The sequence below is a fragment of the Papio anubis genome, chromosome 18 (genome assembly GCF_008728515.1).
Source record: "Papio anubis isolate 15944 chromosome 18, Panubis1.0, whole genome shotgun sequence".
Lineage (NCBI taxonomy): Eukaryota > Metazoa > Chordata > Mammalia > Primates > Cercopithecidae > Papio > Papio anubis.
In genome coordinates this window covers 22739629-22761662 of record NC_044993.1, presented here as the reverse complement: position 1 = coordinate 22761662, position 22034 = coordinate 22739629, and the positions used below count along the sequence as shown (strand labels likewise).

General features: G+C 57.3%; 3 protein-coding genes across 15 annotated transcripts; 1 reads left to right on the top strand and 2 right to left on the bottom strand.

The window, feature by feature from the left end:
- The first annotated feature begins 19 nt into the window (after nucleotides 1-19).
- Nucleotides 20-5834, top strand: NOL3 (nucleolar protein 3). 4 transcript variants are annotated; one of them, XM_017953487.3, is made up of 4 exons: nucleotides 20-183; nucleotides 4274-4576; nucleotides 4732-5049; nucleotides 5152-5828. In XM_017953487.3, exons 1-4 carry the CDS (start codon nucleotides 165-167, stop codon nucleotides 5157-5159), a joined length of 648 nt encoding a protein of 215 aa, XP_017808976.1. In that variant the 5' UTR covers nucleotides 20-164; the 3' UTR covers nucleotides 5160-5828. The 4 variants fall into 4 exon arrangements, with proteins under 4 accessions (XP_017808976.1, XP_009194897.1, XP_009194896.1 ...); XM_009196633.3 differs by lacking the exon at nucleotides 20-183 and adding an exon at nucleotides 507-724; XM_009196632.3 differs by lacking the exon at nucleotides 20-183 and adding an exon at nucleotides 507-738.
- On the bottom strand, nucleotides 5796-14686 carry KIAA0895L (KIAA0895 like). 3 transcript variants are annotated; one of them, XM_021932070.2, is made up of 7 exons: nucleotides 13627-13936; nucleotides 10087-10712; nucleotides 9861-10004; nucleotides 9477-9609; nucleotides 8246-8551; nucleotides 8051-8148; nucleotides 5796-7029 (listed from the first exon to the last, which is right to left on the bottom strand). In XM_021932070.2, the coding sequence occupies exons 2-7, from the start codon at nucleotides 10654-10656 to the stop codon at nucleotides 6865-6867; spliced, it is 1416 nt and encodes a 471-aa protein (XP_021787762.2). In that variant the 5' UTR covers nucleotides 10657-10712; nucleotides 13627-13936; the 3' UTR covers nucleotides 5796-6864. The 3 variants fall into 3 exon arrangements, with proteins under 3 accessions (XP_021787762.2, XP_031514030.1, XP_031514029.1); XM_031658170.1 differs by having other exon boundaries at nucleotides 6865-7029; nucleotides 10087-10161; nucleotides 13627-14686; XM_031658169.1 differs by lacking the exon at nucleotides 13627-13936 and having other exon boundaries at nucleotides 6865-7029; nucleotides 10087-10161; nucleotides 10332-10415.
- Nucleotides 14687-14743: 57 nt separating this feature from the next.
- EXOC3L1 (exocyst complex component 3 like 1) lies at nucleotides 14744-20786 on the bottom strand. Of its 8 annotated transcripts, XM_017953489.3 has the most exons (14): nucleotides 20628-20786; nucleotides 20286-20338; nucleotides 19387-19547; nucleotides 19087-19306; nucleotides 17587-18199; nucleotides 17391-17508; nucleotides 17129-17254; nucleotides 16927-17027; nucleotides 16607-16717; nucleotides 15735-15864; nucleotides 15503-15625; nucleotides 15267-15422; nucleotides 15051-15175; nucleotides 14744-14969 (listed from the first exon to the last, which is right to left on the bottom strand). In XM_017953489.3, exons 2-14 carry the CDS (start codon nucleotides 20329-20331, stop codon nucleotides 14759-14761), a joined length of 2241 nt encoding a protein of 746 aa, XP_017808978.2. In that variant the 5' UTR covers nucleotides 20332-20338; nucleotides 20628-20786; the 3' UTR covers nucleotides 14744-14758. The 8 variants fall into 8 exon arrangements, 6 of the variants coding, with proteins under 6 accessions (XP_017808978.2, XP_021787757.1, XP_021787756.1 ...); XM_021932065.2 differs by lacking the exon at nucleotides 20628-20786 and having other exon boundaries at nucleotides 15503-15644; nucleotides 15735-15842; nucleotides 19387-19562; nucleotides 20286-20600; XM_021932064.2 differs by lacking the exon at nucleotides 20628-20786 and having other exon boundaries at nucleotides 19387-19562; nucleotides 20286-20599.
- Between the last annotated feature and the right edge of the window lie 1248 nt (nucleotides 20787-22034).

Here is a 22034-nt window from a genome sequence, read left to right as displayed (position 1 = left end):
AGCGTCCAGATACTAGGTCTTTAATAGAGGAACCCCAGGAGGGTGGAGGTGCTTGGGGATCCGGTGTCTAGCTCCCTTGCTTAGGCCCGGATCCAGGGCTGGCGCGGCGCCGCTGCAATCTCTGGGAAGCGGGGGCTTCTGAGTCGCACTCAGCTCTGCAATGCATGCGTTCTGTAATCCTGGGTGAGTTGGTACCCTTCTGTGAACTTCGTCTGTGACAGGCAGAGAAGAGGGGTCGATGACAAGATAGATGGAAAGCACCTGGAAATTGGCAGGCCCTGAGTGGGCACTGGACGTGTGGGGCCGCGGGCCGAACTGCCCCCTCCCGGCCTCATCTCCTGGTGCGCCCCGGGTGGGAAGGGAAAGCTGACTACGTGCACGTCCCCAGCCAGCGCGCGGCTTCCGCGGCGTGGCTCCCAGTGCCCGGGGAAGAAGCCCTCACCCTCCCTATTCCCAGCAGCCCTGGCCGCCCCGCCCCCGCCGCAGCTGCTGCACCCACCCCCACCCTGCCCGGGCCTTTCTGCACCGTCATCTCCTGCCCCGCCGAGGCTCGACCCGTGAGTGGGGCCGCCCAAAACGGGCCAGACCTGGAGCCCCACTCCCGGCTGTGGGAGGGACGGGAAACCGAGATTGGGCAGAATCAGCGCCCCGTCACCCGCTGCGGACCTCGGGGTGAGGTCTGTGGACCCCGCCCTGCCGCAGGACTCTCAAGCTCTGGGACTGGGTGAGCTCTGGGAGGTAAGGCGTGGGGCGGGGAATCCGTGCGGCCGCACATGCGCAAAGGCTCTTCAGTGTCCCAAGACCCTGGCTTCCCCGCCAAAGAGCCCGCGCAGCTAGTTGGGGTTGGGGGCTAGGACCCAGCTCCACACCCCGCCACATGGCTCTCTGGGAAGCATCGGACCTGTCACCCTCGAAGGACTGGCCGCTAAATAACTTCGGTATTGAGAGCTCTGAGAGCCTCAAAGGGAGGGCCCAGACCAGCTGGAGTCACTACCCCTAGACAGGATAAAGGGCAGGACTTGGGGTCATAGGAGGAGGAGGCTAACATGAAAACAACGTAGGCTGGAGAGAAGGAGGGGGCAATCCAATCTGCACCCTCCCTGTGTCTGTCCCAAGTAGGTGCTGTCCCCCTCTCCCTTCCTATGCCCACCAATTGGAGGGACACTCTTAGGAAGCCTCAGTTGAAGAAAGCAGATAATCTGCACGTACACAGTGCAGTGATGTCAGTTAATGCGGTGGTGAGGACATATGTTGTTCACTGGGTACACAGAAGAAGGAACCACCTGCCCTTGGGACACTTAGACATTGGTGTAGACAAGGGAACATTTGAGTCCCGGAGGATGGATAGGTTCATGAAGAGGAGGGAGGGGGAAAGGATTCCAGTCTTAGCGATCAGCATCAGCAAAGGCTCCGAGGTGCCAGAGGCATAGTGAGTTCTCCCAGCCCTGACTCGTGGAGGGAAGCTGGGAAGGGCCTGGCTGTCCAGAGTGGTGGGAGGAGGCTAGAGTAGCCAGACCAGATACTTTTGGTTCTCTCAGATGGGCAGTGGGGTTGGCGGGGGGAGGTAGATAGGTATTTAGGATGGAATTCTGCTAGACAGGAAAATATAGTTAAGTTCCTCATAGTTCAGGCTGGAGCAAGTAAGATTCCAGTTTTACTACTGAATCTCTGAGCCTGTCTCTTTCCTCATCTGTAAAATAGGAACAGCAATCCTAGCCCAGAGAGTTGTCAAAATCACTGTGCTATGGGGCCTAGTGGAATGGGAGTGAGAGGGGCTCAGAGGAACTGTTACAGGACATGAGGTGACGATGATGGGGTGGCAAGGCAGGAGCTGATGGAGACTCACTGAGAAGTGAAGCAATACTCATCACAGATGGGACATAAAGGGAGATGGAGGGGCAGGGGGTAGTCCTGGTCTCAGCTTGGTGGCCCGGGGCAAGGGCTTCAATGGGAGGGAGCCAGGGTGTGACGGGGGAGGTATAGCATGACACCAGAGGGTACTGAGAGAGACCTGGGAGGCAGGATGGCAGCTAGGACCAAATCCTCTCTCCCAGAGAAAGTCCAGCCTCCTAGAGCCAGGGAAGGAGGCGGAGGAGGGACAGCAAAAGGAAGAAGAGATGGGAGGATGCCTTGTGAACAAAGCCAAGGCGGGGAGGAAGGGAGGTTTTATGGGGGTGGGGGTGGGCTGAGGGCATGGTCCAAGACCTGATGTCTTTGCCTCCTAATGCCGGGGGTCTTGCTGGCTGGGTAAAGTCACTCATAGGAATGGGCCATAATCCTTGGTTGGCAATAAATGGACAAAGCAACCGAGTGCGGTGGCTCATGTCTGTAATCCCAACACTTTGGCAGGCCAAAGTGGGTGGATCACAAGGTCAGGTGTTCGAGACCAGCCTAGCCAACATTGTGAAACACCGACACCATCTCTACTAAAAACACAAAAAATTAGCTGAGCGTGGTGGCAGGCGCCTGTAGTCTCAGCTACTTGGGAGGTTGAGGTAGGAGAATCACTTGAACCCAAGAGGCGGAGGTTGCAGTGAGGAGAGAATGTGCCACTGCACTCCAGCCTGGGCAACAGAGTGAGACTCTGTCTCAAAAAAAAAAAAAAAAAGTTAAAGCAAATTAATTCTCCCTAATAGCTGCTGTTGGTAGAGATAGTCTCTCAAGAGTAATCCCAGCACTTTGGGAGGCTGAGATGGGAGGATCGCTCGAGGCCAGCAGTTCGAGACCAGCCTGGTCAATATAGCAAGACCAGGCCCGGCAGGTGGCTCACGCCTGTAATCCCAGCACTTTGGGAGCCCGAGGCAGGTGGATCACGAAGTCAGGAGTTTGAGACCAGCCTGGCCAACATAGTGAAACCCGTGTCTACTAAAAAAAAATAAAAGAATAAATACAAAAAATATATAGCAAGACCCCACCTCTTAAAACAAAAATTAAAAAAAAAAGGTCTGGCTTGGTGGTTCACACCTGTAATCCCAGCACTTTGAGAGGCCAAGGCGGGTGGATCTTTTGAAGGCAGGAGTTCAAGACCAGCCTGGCCAATAAGGTGAAACCCTGTCTTTACTAAAAATTCAAAAATTAGCCGGGCATGGTGGTATGCGCATGTAATCCCAGCTACTCTGGAGGCTGAGGCACGAGAATCACTTGAGCCCAGGAGGCAGAGGTTGCAGTGAGCCGAGATTGTGCACTGCACTCCAGCCTGGGAACAGCAAAACTCGATCTCAAAAAAAAAAATAAAAGGTCTCTCAAAATAGGGCAATCCATGGAGGAAAATCAGTCCAAGTTCAGCAAGCATTTGTCGGTAGCTTGTGTGAGCTAGGCCCTGGGTACTTCAAGATCAAACAACAAATGTCTGTAGGTCATTCCGAGGTCAGCAGGGAGCCAGGTGGGTCAGCAGGGAGACAGTCACGTTGGGAGTTAGGGCTTCAGCAGGGAGACAGGTGGGTCTCAGGTGATGTCAAGAGATCTCGGTCAGAGCCAGGCCTGAAGAAGATTCTGGTATCTCTGCTCAGGAATCAGGGGACCAGGATGGGCCATGAGACCACATTGGCGTTGCATTATGGTGGTGGTGTTGGTGGGAGGGTGTAGAGGCAGGGCTTGTCATGGAAAGTTGGATCTCAGGGTCAAGGTAAGGGGAGAAAGGCAGGGAGGCTCTCAGCACTTTGTGCTCTGGGTGCAGAGGGGACTGGAGGGTAGAGTATGGAAGCAGGGAGCTCTAGTCCTGGGTTCTGCAGGGCCAAAGCAGGAGGCAGAAGGCTGGACTTAATAAGTAGTGAGGATAGTGAGAGAAATATTCAGCAGTCAGACTGGAAAGGACTTGTCTGCAAGCTGGGTGTAGAGTATCAGCATCAATCCTAGGTTTTTCTGCCTGGTTAGGTGGTGAAGCAGATTTGAGAGAAAGACCTTAGTTTGGATAAACGGGGTCTGAACCCGCCTCTGATTAGCTCAGGAGGTCCCGGTTGGGGAGGGCACTCAGAGAGTAGACAGAGTCCTGGGAAAGGCAGGGGAGGAGAAGAGATTCACAGCTGACGTTTGGGGACAGAAGGAGGAGCCTGAGGAGGAGACAGGACAGAAGCGTCTGGAGAGGCAGGAGGACACTGAGTTCCCTGTGTTGGCCTCCAGGTTCTGTGCTTGCGGAGACCACTGGCGGCTGGAATCAAGGTGAACTTAGACCCCAGCCCGGGTGTTCACTGGGGGCAATGAGAGAGAGGTCACAGGCGGCGAGGGTAGTGGGGAGGGCAGCCCTCCATTACTTCTCTCCCCTTTCTCCATGCAGGCCTGACAATGGGCAACGCGCAGGAGCGGCCGTCGGAGACTATAGACCGCGAGAGGAAACGCCTGGTCGAGACATTGCAGGCGGACTCGGGGCTGCTGTTGGACGCGCTGTTGGCGCGAGGCGTGCTCACCGGGCCAGAGTACGAGGCATTGGATGCACTGCCTGATGCCGAGCGCAGGGTGCGCCGCCTACTGCTGCTGGTGCAGGGCAAGGGCGAGGCCGCCTGCCAGGAGCTGCTGCGCTGTGCCCAGCGTACCGCGGGCGCGCCTGACCCCGCCTGGGACTGGCAGCACGTGGGTCCGGGTGAGTGCTCGGGGTGGGGCCTAGGGCAGAGCGGGGACGGGGTGGGGCGGACCAAAGGCCCGGGGAGGGCGGGGTTGTCGTCTCCCCTAGAAGTAGGAGAGTGTGAAACCTCACAGGGATAAATTGAGCCTCAGTCACTCCCACTTCCGCCCCAGGTTACCGGGACCGCAGCTATGACCCTCCATGCCCAGGCCACTGGACGCCGGAGGCACCCGGCTCGGGGACCACATGCCCCGGGTTGCCCAGAGCTTCAGACACCAACGAGGCCGGGGGCCTCGAGGGCTGCGAGGCGGTGCAATCCGGGACCCCAGAGGAACCAGAGCCAGAGCTGGAAGCAGAGGCCTCTGAAGAGGCTGAACTGGAGCCAGAGCCAGAGCTGGAACCCGAGCCTGAAGCAGAACCAGAGCCGGAACTGGAGCCAGAACCGGATCCAGAGCCCGAGCCCGACTTCGAGGAAGGGGACGAGTCGGAAGGTGTGAGGCCGCCCAAACCCTGAGCCAGCTTGGCGGGAGGGCATTGCCTGGGAAGTGGATGCGGGACCCCAACTCTTTGACCACTGTTCCCGTCATCTCTAGATTCCTGAAGGCCAGAACTCTGACTGGCCGTGCTCCGCCCATGCTGGATAGGACCTGGGATGCTGCTGGAGCCGAATCGGATGCCACCAAGGCTCAGTCTAGCCCAGTACTGCTGGAAGTGAATAAACTCCGGAGGGTCCACCGGGACCTGGGCTCTCTCCACGATTCTGGCTATTTGCCCAGGAACAGAGGGTGGGTACCTCTGAGTCCCAGGGACCTGGGCAGCCCCAAGCCTACCACAAGCATCATCCAGTCCTCAGCCCTAATCTGCCCTTAGGAGTCCAGGCTGCACCCTGGAGATCCCAGACTAATCCCCTTAGTGGGACAAGGACCTGACCCTCATGCCCACATACACAACCCATTTCCCCTCATGAGCCACTTGGCAGCCTGTGTAGGTACCAGCTCAACCCCATGCAAGTCCCTGGGCTGAACATGGAGCAAGGGAAGGGTGACTTCTCTCCATGTAGGGAGGGCTTAGAGCTCACAGCCTTGGGAAGTGAGATTAGAAGAGGGGAGCAGAAAGGGACCTTGGGTAGACAGAGGCCACACACATCATTGTCATTACTGTTTTAATTGTCTGGCTTCCCTCTGAACTGGGAGCTCCGTGAGGACTCTGACCAGTAACTTACACAAAAGGCGCTCTATACATATTATAATATATTCAATGACTAAATGAACAAGGACTTTCCAACTGTGTTTCTGAGTTTTACAGATGGGAAAACTAAGGCCAAAGGATAGGAGTGGGGCTCATACAGCTAAGTCTGAAGGGAAACTGGAAGCAGCAACCACCTCTGCACCTCACCTGGTCCAAGAGGGGTTCAGGACTTGGGCCACCAAACTCTAGGGCCTGTCCCTCAGGCGCAATTGCAGCTGCTCCTAGGCTATGCCAACCTCTGCCAGAGACCAGCTGTAAGGGTGTGAGCAAAGACAGGAACAGCAGAGGCCAGTAGAGGGAGTGGTGACAGGGCCAAGGGAGCTCTTGGGCTTGACTCTCAAGGCCTGAATCACTGTGTGTGTGTGTGTGTGTGTGTGTAATGGGAGTGGGGCTGGGAAAATTGGTGCCTTCCAGGAAGGAATGTCCTGTTCCCCCGCCCACAAAACCTTCAGGAGCTGCTGCTCCCATTCACAGGAAGTAGACCATATAAATATGGAATAAATATATGACCAGTGACAGAGGCAAAATGTCAGAAAGCAGACCCCAGACCAGCTGGGTCTCTACTACCAGGACCCCAGGCTCAGGCCATCAATCACCCCAGGAGAAGAGATCCCAACCCCTACCAGGACCCAGTGAGAGGTAGACAGCACGATTGCTGAAGGAGCACCAAGGGGCCAGGTGAGGGAAGGGAGACTGGAGTACTGGGACAACCAAAGCCATCTCATGCAAGAACAAGTTTCTATTCCCAAACCACCCCCATCCCCATCAATGCTCAGCTCCCTTCCTGCCCCCATGGCTTCCCTCTGCTCAACAGAGAGCTGGAGGCAGGAGGGGGACTCAGTTTGCCAGACATGCTGCTGCAGGTCCCCAGGCCCCAGGGAGGCTAGCAAGGGACACAAACCCTTTGATGTTGCCACTCCTCCTCAAGGAATGCTCCTGCCCTCCCAACACCCCCAAGAAACACCCAGGCCGTGGAAGCACGGAGCAAACAGCTTCATGTTCTCGGGGCCTATCTGGAGCTTCTGTCCAGGGCCTCTGTCTGCAGCCCTCAACGGACATCAGTCGGGTAGCAGGCGACCCAGCTCTGCCTCATCCAGCCGGTTGGTGGCCATGATGTGCTCCAGCTGCTGCCGGTAGCGTGCCAAGTCCTGCATGAAGTGGGGCACCCGGGTATTATCCAGCACCCCATGGGGCCGCAGGTGGTCCACATCCTCATAGGACACCTGCAGGAGGAAGCTGGGCATCAGGCATAGGCAGCGGCCCCTGGCTTTTAGGTAGTGGGTTCCAGCCCACTGCTTACGGCTCACTGCCCTTTGCTCCAGGACTCCCCTCCTGATCCACAATTAGCTACAATGTTTTATACCTCTAGACTCAATCCTTGGTCTTTGCTCTTTCTCTCAATAGTTTCTTTTTGTCATAGATGCCCTACAACCCCACTTCTCTCTCTAGCCCAGCCTCTCGCCTCACCTCCAAACATGGACATCCAACTGCCTCCTTAATGTCTTCCCCTGGATAGCCCTCAGGGTGGCCCCATGTCCAACAGTCAACTCCTGAGTTCCAGCTTATGCCAGCTCCACCCTCTTCATAGTCACCCAGGTCAGATTCCAGGGAGGGGGCTTGGACTCTCACCCTCCCATCATGGTAGCCACGGAGTTAAAAGGATTCCCCTCTCTGAAGAGCTCTCCAGCTCGTCCCTTCATCTCCAACCCAATGGCCACTGCCTGGTTAGGCCAGACCACCATCCCTTCTGCAGGAGTGACAGGAAAGGCCTCCTCCATGCCCCTGCACTCCCTTCCCTAGTCCTCTCTCCAATCCACCTCCCATATGACGTCCAGAAGGAGCCTTCTGAAGCAAATATCAGTGTCAGTCCTCTGCTTAAAGCTCCTCCCACTCCCCGTTGCTTCAGATGAAGTCTGCTTTCCTCGGCCTGGCACAAATGCCAGTGCCAGGGAGTTGCTCCCTGGCCATTTCTGCAGCCTCCTTCCCCTGGCCTTCCCCGATGGCTCCCTTGGCCTGGAATGCTCACCTCCTTTGAGATGCAGTATTTACATACACCTGCAGCCTCCGTTAAGCACCTGGTTTTGCTGCCAGTCATTTCATCTCCTGTTCTCACTTCCACCCACACTCCCCCCACCACCAGAGGCCTGGCACCCAGCCCTCGGTCTAGCACCAATCCGAGGCTCAGGGAATTCTACAGCGAGGTAGGGAGCTGGCCGGAACCTCTGAAGGTCCACAGCCCCTCACCTTGCCCAGCGAGGTCAGCAGCGGGAAATCGATGGTCTGGCGATGTCGCAGAATGCGCACGATGCCGTCCAGGTACACCTGGTCCTTGCTGAAACAACCTGGGAGCGCAGGAAGGCGGTGAGCCCCTCGACCGAGGCCCTGCCCCTCTCCCCGCCCCCACCCCGCTCTAAGCACCTCCCCTGCGCTGGCGCCCACCTGGCAGCGAGGTGTCGGTCTGGCCCCGCTTGGCGCGCACGCAATACTCCCAGCGCACGTCGGCGTCCTGCACGTAGCGCGCCAGGTCCTGGAAGAGCTGACGGAAGGACATGCGCGCGGCGCGGTGGATGGTGTAGTAGAGCAGCGCAGCGCGCCACAAGAACGGCTGCTTGCGGAACAGCACGCTGTGTAGGCTGGCCAGGCCCTCCTCCGTGGGGTTAGCCGGCCGCAGCCCGTACCGCAGCCGGCCCTCCGCGTTGTGCCACGGCTGGCGCGCGTTGTTCACGCCCCGCAGGTAATGGGTGCCTGCGGGGAAGGCGAGGGGAGGCGGCGCTGGGTAGGGCGTTCAGGGAACCGCCTGTGAGCCCAGTCCTGGCCCCTCTCCACCTGGCGGGGCTCTGGCCGCGACACTTCCATCCTCATGCTCCCAAACTCAGGCTCGCACAGAAGCTCTCCCAGCCCCAGGCAGCGTGAAGCTCCTCCTCTGGTGGACTCGCACCCAAGGATCCACAGAGGCTCACATACATGAATCCTCTCCCACCCATCCGTCCCCCACTTTACACCCACGCACCCACACACGTGCACGAACTCTCCCGAACTGACACTGCCCCCAGCCCTCCTGGGCACAAGAATACATATACCACCCTGCCCAACATCCTGGGTGCCCACATCATCTTGAACAGTCACGCTGATGCACCCGGTAAAAAACACCTCTTGCCCAGAGCAATAGGATTCTCGAGGAAGAGGGACAGACAGAGAGGAATAGCAGTGAGTGACCTGCATCCTCCTGCCCAGCCTGGCCAGTCCCCTCCTAAACCAGGCGCCATGTGTCCTCAAGCCAAGTCCATTCCCAGGATCTGGCCTTCCATCCATCCTGGAGGGCCTGCGTGGCGGGTGGCCTGGTGGGACCCTGAGGCTTCTCCTTCTGGCCTGTCAGGGCCTCACCAGCCTTACCCCCACTGTCGAGAGAAGTCAGAGAGGAAGTGGAGAGAGAAAAATATACCCGAAAGGACCAAGAGATGAGGGCGAGCCCAGAGCATGGGCAGGCATGTTCTGGCCTACCTCTGTGAGCCAGAGGGCGGAGGTAGCTGCTCAGGAAGGGAAAGCCCTGACCTCAGAAGGGAAGGGGTGGAAACAAAAGGGGGAGTTATTGGGGCCCCTCCTTCCCACCCCTCCCAGCTCCCAGGCCCCTTTCATGCCTACCCATCCACCCGGATACCCACACCCTGACCTATCTCATGCCGCAGCATGCCCTCCAACCAGTACTGGCGGGCTCCGGTCAGGTTGATCGCCAGTGTGGGCCGGCTGTTCTCCACCATCATCACTGCCTGGGACAGCAGGTCCTCACTCAGCTGCACCACAACCTGCAGGTGGCAGTGCTCTGAGCCATGGCCACCAGCCTGGGGCCAGGGTGCAGGTGGACCCAATGATGCCACAGGGCAGCAGGGCCAGACAATTGGCCAGGGCACCCGCGCTTCATCACCTCTGCTCAGAACCAGCTCCCACCTCACTGGGGCAGGGGCGGGGGGGGTTATGTGTGGAGCTGGACCTGGGGTCACCCACAAGACACCCTGATTTGGGGCATGTAGAGGAAGGGCTCTGCAGGCAAGCTCACCTCCCCGACGCAGCCCTCCTTCTGCATGTATTTGCGCACAATGGACCATATCTGGCACTTGGTGAGCAGCTGCCCCCCGGTGGCAGCCTCAAAGTGTTCATAGGTTCCAAACTTCTCCAGAACAGCCTCAATGATGCCAACTGCCTGTACACGGGGCCACAGTGGCTGGTCAGGACAAGCCCCTTGGGTGGTCAGGGCCAGGGTATGGTGGAGAGGCTGGACTGACCTGATGGATGAACTGTCCAGAGGCCTCGCAGTACTTCTCCAGCACAGCTGTGGGCATGGGCTCCTGGTACTCGAACTGTGGATTGTAGGTGTAATGGGACTGGAAGAACTTGTCCCGCTCACGGTCCATATTGGTTGGCCGCAGGGCCACCAACATGCAGGGGCTCTTGCTGGCACTATGGCCTGCATCCCTTTGAGTCTTAGCAATGTGAGGCAGGGAGGCTGCAGGCCGCAGGGTGCCCCCACCTGGGTTCTGTCCCCGTCCAGGTGGAGGCCGTCCCAGGGTGCCACGTCCCCGCCGGCCAGTACTATTTACAGAGTAGGTGCTCTCACTGCGACGCATGTGGCCACGGTGGCCCAGGTGCATCTGTGAGAAGGGCTGCTGCTCAGGCTCGGGCTGCAGTGCTGGGGGGACTGCCAGAGCCAGGGGCAAGGCCAGGGACTGAGACCAGGGGTACAGTGGTGGCCCATCTCGGTCTGAGGGCTTCAGCCTATGGCGCAGGGATGGGGGACTGGTAGGCGGGCTGGGGGGTGCCTGATCATACGCCTGAGCCCCAGAGTCCAGCACCATTCTGTCTTGGGGGTCACATCCAGCCGGGTCACTCCAACTCCCGACACTGTCGACCTCTGGGGACACAGAAGGGCATGTGGAGACCAGCATGAGTGGGTGTGACCAAACGACCAGCAGGCCCTGTACTCCACATTGCCTCTGCTGGGCCCTTGGTGGGCCCAGGCTCTGCTACCAGGGGTCTGATTGGCTGCAGCGTCCATTGCTTCCAGCAGACTCACCCGAGTATGCTGGGCCGGGGGAAAGCACTTTTTTGTTTTTGCTCTTTGAGACGGGGTCTTGCTCTGTCACCCAGGGTGGAGTGTAGTGCAATGATCGTAGCTCATTGCAGCCTCCAACTCCTGGCCTCAAGTAGTCCTCCTGCCTCAGCCTCCCAAAGTGCTGGAATTAAACACGTGAGCCACCGCACCCAGCCGAAAGCAAGTTTTAAACACCCACCTAGATGGTGGTTACTGGAATCCTTTCAGCCTGAGCTCCTGAAGGCAAGGACTGAGCCCTTTACTCGTGATTCTAACCTCTGTACTCAGCACTCACTTAATCTGGGAGGTGGTACAGTGTGGCTTCAGCTGCTTGGGCAGATTAGGTAGGTGAGAAAGCCTCAGGGGCTGCCTTCTGCCTATGGCATCTTCTCAGTGCCACCCCTGCCCACCCATCTGGCTTTACCCACATCATCCTGCCCCTTTGGCCTCAGTCAGTTTCAATGTCTGAGGGCCCCATGCTTACACCAGTACCCCCCAGAATGCCTTCTCTCCTCTGAGCCATCTGTTGAAATCCAAGTTAGAATCTGCTTTTGGGGAACAGAAGGAAGCTTCAGCAAATCCAAGCCAATCCCTGGCTTGTCACCTATCTGAGGAATCTTTCCAGTGGTCATCCAAAGCAAGTGTCAGGGCGCTCACCCTGACTCTGTTCCAGGACTCAGTCCAATCTTGTCTCTCCCCAGAGACTGCCTAGAGAGGCTGCAGCTGCTGAGCTTCCTTGCCTGCTCAGCGACTCACTTCCATCACTTCCTACATCATCAATCTCTTCCTCTCTACTGGAGTCTTTCCATCAGCATAAACACATGCTGTTATTTCTCCATCTTAAAAAACAAAACAAGGCCGGGCGCGGTGGCTCAAGCCTGTAATCCCAGCACTTTGGGAGGCCGAGGCGGGCGGATCACGAGGTCAGGAGATCGAGACCATCCTGGCTAATAGGGTGAAACCCCGTCTCTACTAAAAATACAAAAAACTAGCCGGGCGAGGTGGTGGACGCCTGTAGTCCCAGCTACTCGGGAGGCTGAGGCAGGAGAATGGCGTAAACCCGGGAGGCGGAGCTTGCAGTGAGCTGAGATCCGGCCACTGCACTCCAGCCTGGGCGACAGAGCGAGACTCCGTCTCAAAAAAAACAAAAAAAACAAAAAAAACAAAAAACAAAAAACAAAACAAAACCCTCACTAGAACCCACACTCCTCCAGCTACAGCCCCACTGCATCTTCCTCCATCTGCTGCTATTGCAGCACATACCTGTAGTCATCTATAGCCAGTCTGCAGTTCCTTCTTTCCTGTTCTCTCTTAAATACACTCCAATTAGCCTTTTATTCCCGGCACTCCATCCAAATTGATCTAATCAAGGTCACCAATGACCAGCAATGACCTTCATATTGATCAGCACCCGATACAGTTAATCACTGCATCCTGGAGGCCAGGCAGGGTGGCTCACGCCTGTAATCCCAGCACTTTGGGAGGCTGAGGTGGGCGGATCACCTGAGGTTGGGAGTTTGAGACCAGCCTGACCAACATGGAGAAACCCCGTCTCTACTAAAAATACAAAATTAGCTGGGCGTGGTGGCACATGTCTGTAATCCTAGCTACTCAGGAGGCTGAGGTAAGAGAATCGCTTGAACCTGGGAGGCGGAGGTTGCAGTGAGCCAAGATTGCACCACTGCACTCCAGCCTGGGCAACAACAGCGAAACTCCGTCTCAAAAAAAAAAAAAAAAAAAAAAAAAAATTACTGCATCCTGGAAACATGCTGTCCACTTGGTTTTCCAAAGACACTCGAACTTAGTTCTCCTCCTACCTTGCTGGTCATCCCTATCTCCCTGACCTCTTAACACTGTAACGCTCCAGGATTTGTCTATGGAAACTTCTCCATTTATGTTCACTCCCTAGGTGTTCTCATCCACTCTCGTGGTTTTAAATACAGTAGCTCAGACTTCTTCCATAAAAACTTTAGACCAGTGTTGCCAATTTCGGTGCAATTTGACATAGTGTCTATTTGCCCAGGCTGGTCTTGAATTCCTGGCCTCAAGCGATCTTCCCACCTCAGCTTTCCAAGTAGCTGGAACCAAAGGCACATGCCATCATGTCCAGCTTCAGTGCACTGTCGTCACTTGAATGTTTAACAGGCATATCAAACAGAATATGTCCTCTGTCTGGGATGTTCCTCCCCCTATATAATGGCATGGGTCACTTTCTCACTTTCCTCAAATCTCTGCATCAATACCATGTTATTAGAAAAACCTCTCTAACACACCCTCTATAAAATAGTAAACCTCCTCTCCCCTCTCCACTATCTTCCCTTCCCCAAATTATTGTTCTCTCTAGCAGTCATCACCATCACTTCAGTACACTTTATATTTGAATGATAGGTATATTGATAGTTATCTGTTTTATCCTTTCCATCATTCACAGCTATGTCCCCAGAACACAGAACAGTGCCTGGCCCGCAGCAGTTGCTCAATAAATAAATGAATCCAAGAGCCCTTCTTTCAGAACTAGAATTATTCCTTCCCTGCACTTTGCTTCCCTATCTAGACCTCATCTTCCCCCTCTCCACTCCCCTCTACCCTGCCTAATGACCAGCTGCTTGAAAAGACTACAGGTCCCAGGTTTCACTCCCTTTAACTAACTGTACACTTTTTTGGACTCCTCATCCCTTTACAGGCTTCTGCCTGGCCCAGTCCCCTCCATCTCCCCTTCTTTCATTCGACATACCTCCTTGAAATTACCAGAATACGCCTGTTTCTTTCACGTCTCAGGTCCTTCCGCCAAGAATGCCTTTGCAATATATTCCTGGAGCAAACTCAACCATTCTTCAAGGCTCAGTTTAGGCCTCACTTCCTCCAGGAAGCCTTCCCCGCATCTAGTGTCCCACTGCTTCGGCGACTTCTTTACTCAGAGCTGTCACTGTCGGAGCCTAGGTCCGTGTTCTCCCACCATCCCCTGAACTCCCCGAAGGCAGGAACGGGGTCTGATTCAACCCCCTGTACCAAGCACCCAGCACTAGGTGCATAATGAATGAAGGATGGATGGGGGAGGAGCCCTCGACTACTAAAGGCGGGGTCTGGTGACAAATGAGAGGGTGTGGCCTGTGCGGATAAGAAGCCCCGGGAGAGGACAAGGTGAAGAGCCAATGGGGAACCAGGAATTGAGGAGGGGCGTGACCTGTAGCCAATAAACGGTGGGGGATAAGGCGAAGGGCGTGTCCAATGGAGGGTGGGGCCAGGAGACAATGGAGTGGAGGGTTCTCCGGGAGATCAGGAAAGGTCGCGTCGCGCGCCTGCTCCCGGCGTTTGGGGGGGGTTCCGTGCGCGTGCGGTGCCCCCACCTGTTCGCCCTTTATCTTGCCGCCCGCCGCTCCAGCTCTGCTACACCAGCCACCGGCCGCCCGGCCGGCGGGAGCCGACGCCGATGACGTACGTCCTCGGGCGCGCGCACGCTCTTACGAAAGCGGGGAGCTTCTCGTCAGTCTCCACGGCGGCGCGCCCCCGAAGCCGCTGGGAGCGAAGCCAGGCAGGGCTGAGGGGGTGGTGTTCGTGGTCCTGGGCCCCCTTCCCAAGGCCCCAGCGAGTTACTGGGCTTCAGGGGCTCCCAGGTGGCCAGGGCGGCCGAGACTCTTGCTCACGGCCTGGGCGCTGAGACGTGGGGGCGTAGCCTGCGGCCTCGGGAACGCAGTCCGCACAGAGGGCAAATGCCTGCATAAGCGGGGCGCAGCCCGTGTACCAGGTCGGGAGCCAGGATACTTTAAGCGTGTCACTGTGCAAGGATTCCCTGAACCCTCGTGGGCACTTTTATTCCATCCCACCTTCCCCAACACACACACACTCAGGCGTCCGGGAGCCGTGGTTTATTCTGAGAGCAGCCGGGCACGGGCGCAGGACCCCGAGGGCAGGCAGGAGGCCGGCGAGGGCGCTGGGGCGGGCACGAGGCTGAAGAGGGCGCGGCGGCTAGCGCGGGGCGAGGGCGGCAGCGCAGCCTGAAGCGAGCTGAGAGCGGCCAGTTGCTGCTCCCGGGACAAGTCACCGCGCAGGCCCAAGAGGGCGGAGACGTGGTCCTCGCTGCAGGGGCACCAAGGAGGCGTGTCAGCCCCGTTCTCCCCGCCCTCCGGCTTCTCCTCCCTCCTGGACCCCCGTCCGCACCTCACGTCGGGAAACTGTTGCTGCAGGCCAGCCACCTCCAGGCCCAGCAGCGCGGGGTCGCGGAGGTTTAGCAGCTCTCTCAGGGCGAGCAGCACCGGCGCGCAGTGCGCGTTCTCCTCCAGGCCCTGAGCACGTCGGGGTAGGGTCTCGCGCCAGCCCTCGTCTCCCACCCAACCACTGAGACTCCCGCCCGTCTGCCCGCCAAGCAGCTCTCACCAAACCGAGGAAAAGCTGCTGAAGCTGGGCGGCATCGTGCCGCAGGCGCTCGGCCGCCTGGGTCCTCTCGTCCGCTCCGCGGCACACCAGGCGGCCTTGCATCAGCGCGCGCAGGTACTGGAGCACCACTGCGCGCTCGGCCTCAGCCAGTAGCAGCTGCGGGGAGGCAATCAGGTGGGTGCAGGTCGCCTCTCTCACCCGCGCCGCCCCTTCCCCAGCCTTTTCCCCCAACACACCTGAACCGTGGGGTTCCGCACGCGCCCGAAGTCCCGGCAGAAACGCCCCGTCCGTTCGCACACACTTTCCAGCAGCTCAGGGCTCGACAGCCACTGGCGCGAGGGCAGGTTCGCGAACAGGGGCTGGGGAAATGATCCAGACCTGGCATTGCCGCGGAGAACCCCATTGTACCCCATTGTACGCTGTACCTCTCCACCTCCTTCTCCCATCCTGACCTGAAAGAGGCCTCACCTGGAGCTCCACCTGCAGCGCCTCCAACACCAGGCGGCAGATCCTCCTCTGTAACTTGTCCAGCGCAGCTTCCACCGGAGCCAAGGCCCCTGAAGGCGCCCCGTCCAGCTGCAGGACAGACACTGAGGAGCTGGACCGAGCAAAACTACGGCTTCAGGACCAAGGCCAAGGCCCGCATGGCCCTCGGTGGTCCAGCCCCTCCGGCGCCACCTTGTGGGGCAAGTGTTGATGGGAGGGAGCGAGAACAGCGGCTCCCTGCACTTCTGGTCTCAGGCATGGACCAGGGCTGGGAGGCGGCGCTCGGCGAGCTACAAAGGACACAGCCCAGCGGGGACCTGCCTCTAATTCGCGGTGCGACCTTGAGCAAAACATTCTTTCTGTTTCTGTTTCCTCATTCGTAAAGGGAGGGAACTATCCCAGTGAGGAAGGAGTAAAAATCATCACTAACTTGTTTTCCTTGCCCCCACCAAAAAGAACATACCACCCAAGAGGAAGGGAGTGTGTGTGTGTGTGTACACACAGCTGTAACCCCAGATATTACTGGCACAGAGTAGGGCCTTGAAATATTCGCTGGACGAATGAGCAATTGACATCATGTGCCAGGCACTATGGTAGGCACTTGACATGTTATCTCATGTGATTCTCGGAACATTCCGTTAGTTCCCACATAATACTAATGAGAAAAGTGAGATTCAGAGAGATTAGGTAACCCATCCAAGGTCATATAACTAGTAATTAGCAGAACTAGAATTGGAACCCCAGGGCGATGTGAGTCCAAAGTCCCTAGTGTCCTAGTGTGGGCTGGGCCCATACACAATAGGTACTCAATAGGGGGTTAGTGAAGGTGGGGTTCCCCAGGGGCCTTCTGGTACCTGAGTGCTGACTGGTGGTTGAGGGCGGCCAGTAGGTAGGGCACGTAATGAGGGACCATTGCTTTCCCCCTGAGGTGGTCTCGGGAGAATCGGATCAGAGCGTCACTGAAGCTGCAATGGGCAGTGGTGGCTCCTGGACTTGCTGCCATGCTGGCACCCCCACAGCCCCAGTCCCTGGTACTCCTGTCCCACCTCCAAGATACCCAAGTCCTGGTTTGAAAGAGCCCTTTCCCTGTGATATGTCTTATTCACTCAGAGTCCCTTTTGGCTGCCTGGGGAGCAGGGATAGGGATCAGGAATGGGTCAGTGCCTTGACAGACCTCCTCAGGAATATGCCCAGTTCTGACAGTGCCATGCCATGCACTCGCTGTTGTAGTGACTCACTGACCAGGCTGGCCACACGAATGTTCTCTTCCAGGATCTGCAGGCAGAAATGAGCAGCCATCAGCAAAGCCTCCCTCCTTTCTCTCCTCCCCATTGCCCCATGGAGGGTGCCTGCCTGTGTGGCCACTTCCCACCTACCTGCAGCACGATGGCTGGCATTGGTGAGTAATAGGAGCCAGACGGGTCCGTGTTGGGCCCCTGCTCCCGGCCCCACTCAGCTACCTCCCCATCCAGTGCATTCTGCAGCCACTGGGACACGCTTGCCTGGAGGGAGGGGCCAGGGGCAAAGGAATGTAGCAGGGATCTGACCCTGCCGGAGATGGGTAGACATTCCACTCTGCAGATAAAGGCCCACAGCAGATGCATAGGACTGCTCTGGACCTTTGCCTCAACTACTCACCTGGACGTTGGCCACAAATGTTGCCTCCAGCTGCTCAATGTTCTCCAAGGTCAGGAGGGGCTCCAGCTGCGACACATCAGCCTCAGGCCCCAACTCCAGGCTCCCCATCATTTCCTGCCTGGAGATAGGTGGCCTGGTGTCACACCAAGTCCCCAGCCTCTGATCCCCCACATCCCGCCGCCCCAAAGGCACTGACCCCAGGTATACATGCAGTGCCCAGTGCAGCAAGGCGAAGGCATCCGCAGCTTCCAGCTCAGGCCCTGCAAGGAGGTGCTGCAGGCTGCGGCGCAGACCGCTATGCAGTGTGTGGGCCCATAGCTGGACCACATTGTACTGCGGCGGGCAGCAAGGCGCTACTAGTGCCTCAGCTGTGGCCAACTCAACTGGCAGGGCCACTCGCAGAGCCTCCAGCCACCCTGGTAGGGCCCCTGGCGCAGGCAGCAGAGGTGACCCAAAGTGGGTCTGCTCCAGGCCCTCCTGTAGTGCCCTCAGACAGCGCTGCCGCCAGTCCCGGGGGACCTGGCCCAGGGGGGTTATTCGTCCAGTCTCCACCTCCGCCACACGCACAGCAGCCACCAGCAGGGCTGGGTCCTCCCGTGCCAGCTTCCCCGCGGCCCCTGCAGCTGCTTCCACAGCCTGGCCCAGTGCCTCGAACAGAAGGTCCAGCCCCTGGAAGACTGGCAACTCCAGGCCCCCCAGGGGTGCCCACGTATCCTCTCGCAGCTGCTCCAGCTCCCGAAGGCTCATATATGCCTCCAAGAACTGTTGGGCATCAATCAGGGTCTGTGTGTGGGCCACTGCAGCTGGCACTAATGAGAGTGGAAAGGAGATGGCCCTGGGTCTCAGCCTTCCCACCGCCTCAATGTGTACGGCAGGGGATACTGAGGCCCAGGGCTGGGGTGATGTATAAAATATTTAATAACCAGTAGAGTAGAGTAAGCTGGGCACAGTGGCTCATGCCTGTAATCCCAGCACTTCGGGAGGCCAAGGTGGGCAGATCACTTGAGGTCAGGAGTTTGAGACCAGCCTGGCCAACATGGTGAAATCCCATCTCTACTAAAAATACAAAAATTAGACAGGCATAGTGGCCTGTAATCCCAGCTACTTGCGAGACTGAGGCAGGAGGATCGCTTGAACCTGGGATATGGAGGTTGCAGTGAACTGAGATCACACCACTGCACTCCAGCCTGGGCGACAGAGTGAGACTGTCTCAAAAACAAAACAAAACAAAAAATGAACAAAAAACCATAAATACATAAAAAAAAAAATAACCAGTAGAGTACTGGCCAGTCTAAGAGGATCTTGGCAATGTCCTGGTGGGCCAGAGGTCAACCCATGAGCTCATGGAACATGAGGAAGCTGAGGATCCCGGAGGGAAGGCAGGGGAGATCGGGGGGTCCTGCCAGTACTCACTCAGCCACTCTGTAGGGAAAAGTTTCAATATACTGATAACCAGGTAGCCAGAGTCATGTGACTGGGTGTCTGTCCTGACTCAAGCATCCCACATGTGGGAATCCCAGGATGAGTTGATTTGCACCCTGCCTCGTAGGCCATGGGAAGCCCGGGCTACTCTCTGGGAGGTCCCTGGTGTGCCCCTCTTTGCAGTTCCCCATCTAGTGCCCCAGCCCCTTCATTAGGGATGGGTGTTTGTGGACTGACTATTGGAGGCTGAGGCCCAGGGTCCCTGCACGCTCACCTGCCCGCAGCCGAGGCAGCAAGTGAGACATGGCCTGCAGTTGCTTGTACTGGGCAACCCGCTCCCGTAGGGGCTGCAGAGTCCGTAAGGCCTGGGACATGCCCTGGAGCAACCCACGGGCCTGGCTCAGGGCCTCCCGGGTTCCCTGCACCGCCTCAATGGCCTGGGCCAGCTGCCACACACCAGTCTGCACGCCTTCCAGGTATGACTGCACCACTGACTGTGGAGAGATGGAGCCAGTGAGACCAGGCCAGCCCTGCAGCACAGTCCCAGCACCGGCACCCCCCACCCCATGCCTACCTTGAGGCGTGCTTCCAGGGAGCAGGTACGCTGCACCTCGCGGCTGCGGTACTGGCCTAGCCTGGCCAGCTGCTCCGGCCGGTAGAAGATGCCCGAGGCCCACTTAAGCGCTGCACCCCGGGCCAGCTGCTCTGCCCGCTCCTGCTCCGGCCACTCAGGCCCTGGGCAGGAAGAGCCTGGGCAGCCGTGTAGTTAGGGAAGGAGGGCCCAGTGCCCCCAGTCTCAGCTTTCTTATTTATTTCTTTGTTTGTTTATTGAGACGGAGTCTCGCTCTGTTGCCCAGGCTGGAGTGCAGTGGTGCAATCTCGGTTCCCTGCAACCTCCACCTCCCAGGTTCAAGTGATTCTCCTGCCTCAGCCTCCCGAGGAGCTGGGATTATAGGCATGCGCCATCACGCCCAGCTAGTTTTTTTTTTTTTTTTTTTTTGAGACGGAGTCTGGCTGTCACCCAGGCTGGAGTGCAGTGGCCGGATCTCAGTTCACTGCAAGCTCCGCCTCCCGGGTTCCCGCCATTCTCCTGCCTCAGCCTCCCGAGTAGCTGGGACTACAGGCGCCCCGTCACCTCGCCCGGCTAGTTTTTTTTGTATTTTTAGTAGAGACGGGGTTTCACCGTGTTAGCCAGGATGATCTCGATCTCCTGACCTCATGATCCGCCCGTCTCGGCCTCCCAAAGTGCTGGGATTACAGGCTTGAGCCACCGCGCCCGGCCTTAGTTTTTGTATTTTTAGTAGAGACAGGGTTTCACTATATTGGCCAGGTTGGTTTCGAGCTCCTGACCTCAGGTCATCCGCCCATCTTGACCTCCCAAAGTGTTGGGATTACAGGCGTGAGCCACCGCGCCCAGCCAGTCCTATCTTTGTTGCCATCATTCCTCCCCCAGTCCACCCAGAAGGTTCATACCAGGGGACAACTCCGGCTGCATCTCATCCTTGGCTGCTGAGTCCATTGCCGACCTGGAGGAGCCAGAGCTGAGGTGGGCCCGGGGCAAGCAGGCAGAGTAGATGCCTCTCTGAGCTGCTGCCTCTGTCTAAGCCCTTCTGAGAAGGAGGAAGAAGGTTCTTCCTGGCCCTCTCAGGAAGTGAGAGGGAGGGGGTGTGATGCGGAGGGCACCTGGGAGGCTTTGCCTGCTAGGTTTCCCAGTCGTGCCTCCTGCAGATGTCAAGCGAGTCAGGGTGGGCACAGGCCTCCACTGGACCCTGGTCCTGCTCTGAGCTGCACAGGACAGTTTGATACAAAACTTACCAGATTTGATCAGGCGTCTAGTTCTCCCTCCACAAATGACCTTGGCCTTGAGAGCTGCCCGATGCAGCTGGGCACGCCTGCCACTTGCTCACAGGGCCTGGGCAACTCCAGCTGACTCCAGTGTGCAGCTGAATTCCTCTCCCCAAAGAAATCTCTCTCCCACTCCCCAGCCCAGAAGCCCCTTCTTCCCACCAAGGCTCCTCCCTCCCCAAGGCCATCAACAGAAAGGAAGGAAGCTGAGTCGCTGGCATTTTATTCCCAACAGGAAAGAGTGTCTGCACGGAGGGTGGGGAGGGCTGGGCGACACTTCCCTGAGGGGTGGAGGGGTGGGGTGTACTTGTATTCAACCAGTCTTGACCAGCCCACCCAGAACCTCTTAGTGCTCAGGAGAGGAGACAGGGATTTGCTAGACTTGGCCTCAAGCTGGGGTGGTGGGCAGGGTGTGTAGATATGGATGCAGACGACATCAACAGCACAGGATGAAAACTGTGTTGGTCAGCCTCTGAGGAGGATGTGTACCTCTGCGGAGGCGTGAGAGGTGGCAGGCTGTTGTGAAGAGGGGTGTGGTGGGGGATGGCAGGAGAGGGTCATGAAAGCTGTATTTTTTTTTGTTTTGTTTTAGACAGGGTCTCGATCTGTCACCAAGGCTGGAGTACAGTGGCACCATCATAGCTCATGGCAGCCTTCTGGGCTCAAGTGATCTGCCTGCCTCAGCCTCCCAAAGTGTTGGCATTACTGGCGTGAGTCACCGCAACTGGGCAGCTGTGTTTATCTTGAGAGTTATAGGGAGCCAGGGAAGGGACTATAAGGTGGTAATAATTTAGTGGATGTTCAGTCCACCACCCAAATCCACCCTTCAGGACAGAAGTGCTCATTCTCCAGCTGCCAGGAGTGTAGGCTGCTGAGATCAATATTGGGGTGCAAAAGCATGGTACCATCACGTGAACATAAACTCTTCAGAAGTGCTACCCCAATTTCAGAGATCCTAGTGGCATAGGCTCAGGCCTATAATATAATTGCATCTGCCCAATTCTGCTTGTCTTACTCCCTTAAAGGTGTGGATCCTGACCAGGTGTGATGGCTCACGCTGTCATCCCAGCATTGTGGGAGGCTGAGGTCTGAGGATCGCTTGAGCCCATGAGTTCGAGACTAGCCTGGGCAATATAGTGAGACTCTCATCTCTACAAAAACTAAAAATAAATGAGCCGGGCATGGTGTGTGCATGCCTGTGGTCCCAGCTACTTGGGAGGCTGAGGTGGGAGAATCGCTTGGGCCCAGGAAGCTGAGATGGCATTGATCTTGCCACTGCACTCCAGCCTGAGCAACAGAGTGAGACCCTGTCTCAAAAAAAAAAAAAAAGAAAAGAAAAAAAAAAAAAAAGAAGTGTGGATCCCCAACAAACTTGCT

What these genes read in the sequence shown, in the direction of transcription:
- NOL3 (XM_017953487.3), top strand. An exon ending in CTGGCAGCACGTGGGTCCGG is followed by an intron (nt 4,577 to 4,731) that starts GTGAGTGCTCGG and finishes CTTCCGCCCCAG; the next exon opens with GTTACCGGGACCGCAGCTAT.
- KIAA0895L (XM_021932070.2), bottom strand. Translation starts at nt 10,656, where the DNA reads ATGGTGCTGGACTCTGGGGCTCAGGCGTATGATCAGGCACCCCCCAGC. An exon ending in CTGGACAGTTCATCCATCAG is followed by an intron (nt 10,005 to 10,086) that starts GTCAGTCCAGCC and finishes CCCCGTGTACAG; the next exon opens with GCAGTTGGCATCATTGAGGC. An exon ending in GACCGACACCTCGCTGCCAG is followed by an intron (nt 8,149 to 8,245) that starts GTGGGCGCCAGC and finishes CTGCGCTCCCAG; the next exon opens with GTTGTTTCAGCAAGGACCAG.
- EXOC3L1 (XM_021932064.2), bottom strand. Translation starts at nt 20,331, where the DNA reads ATGGACTCAGCAGCCAAGGATGAGATGCAGCCGGAGTTGTCCCCTG. An exon ending in GCAGCCGGAGTTGTCCCCTG is followed by an intron (nt 19,563 to 20,285) that starts GTATGAACCTTC and finishes ACGGCTGCCCAG; the next exon opens with GCTCTTCCTGCCCAGGGCCT. An exon ending in GCACTGCATGTATACCTGGG is followed by an intron (nt 17,509 to 17,586) that starts GTCAGTGCCTTT and finishes ACCTATCTCCAG; the next exon opens with GCAGGAAATGATGGGGAGCC.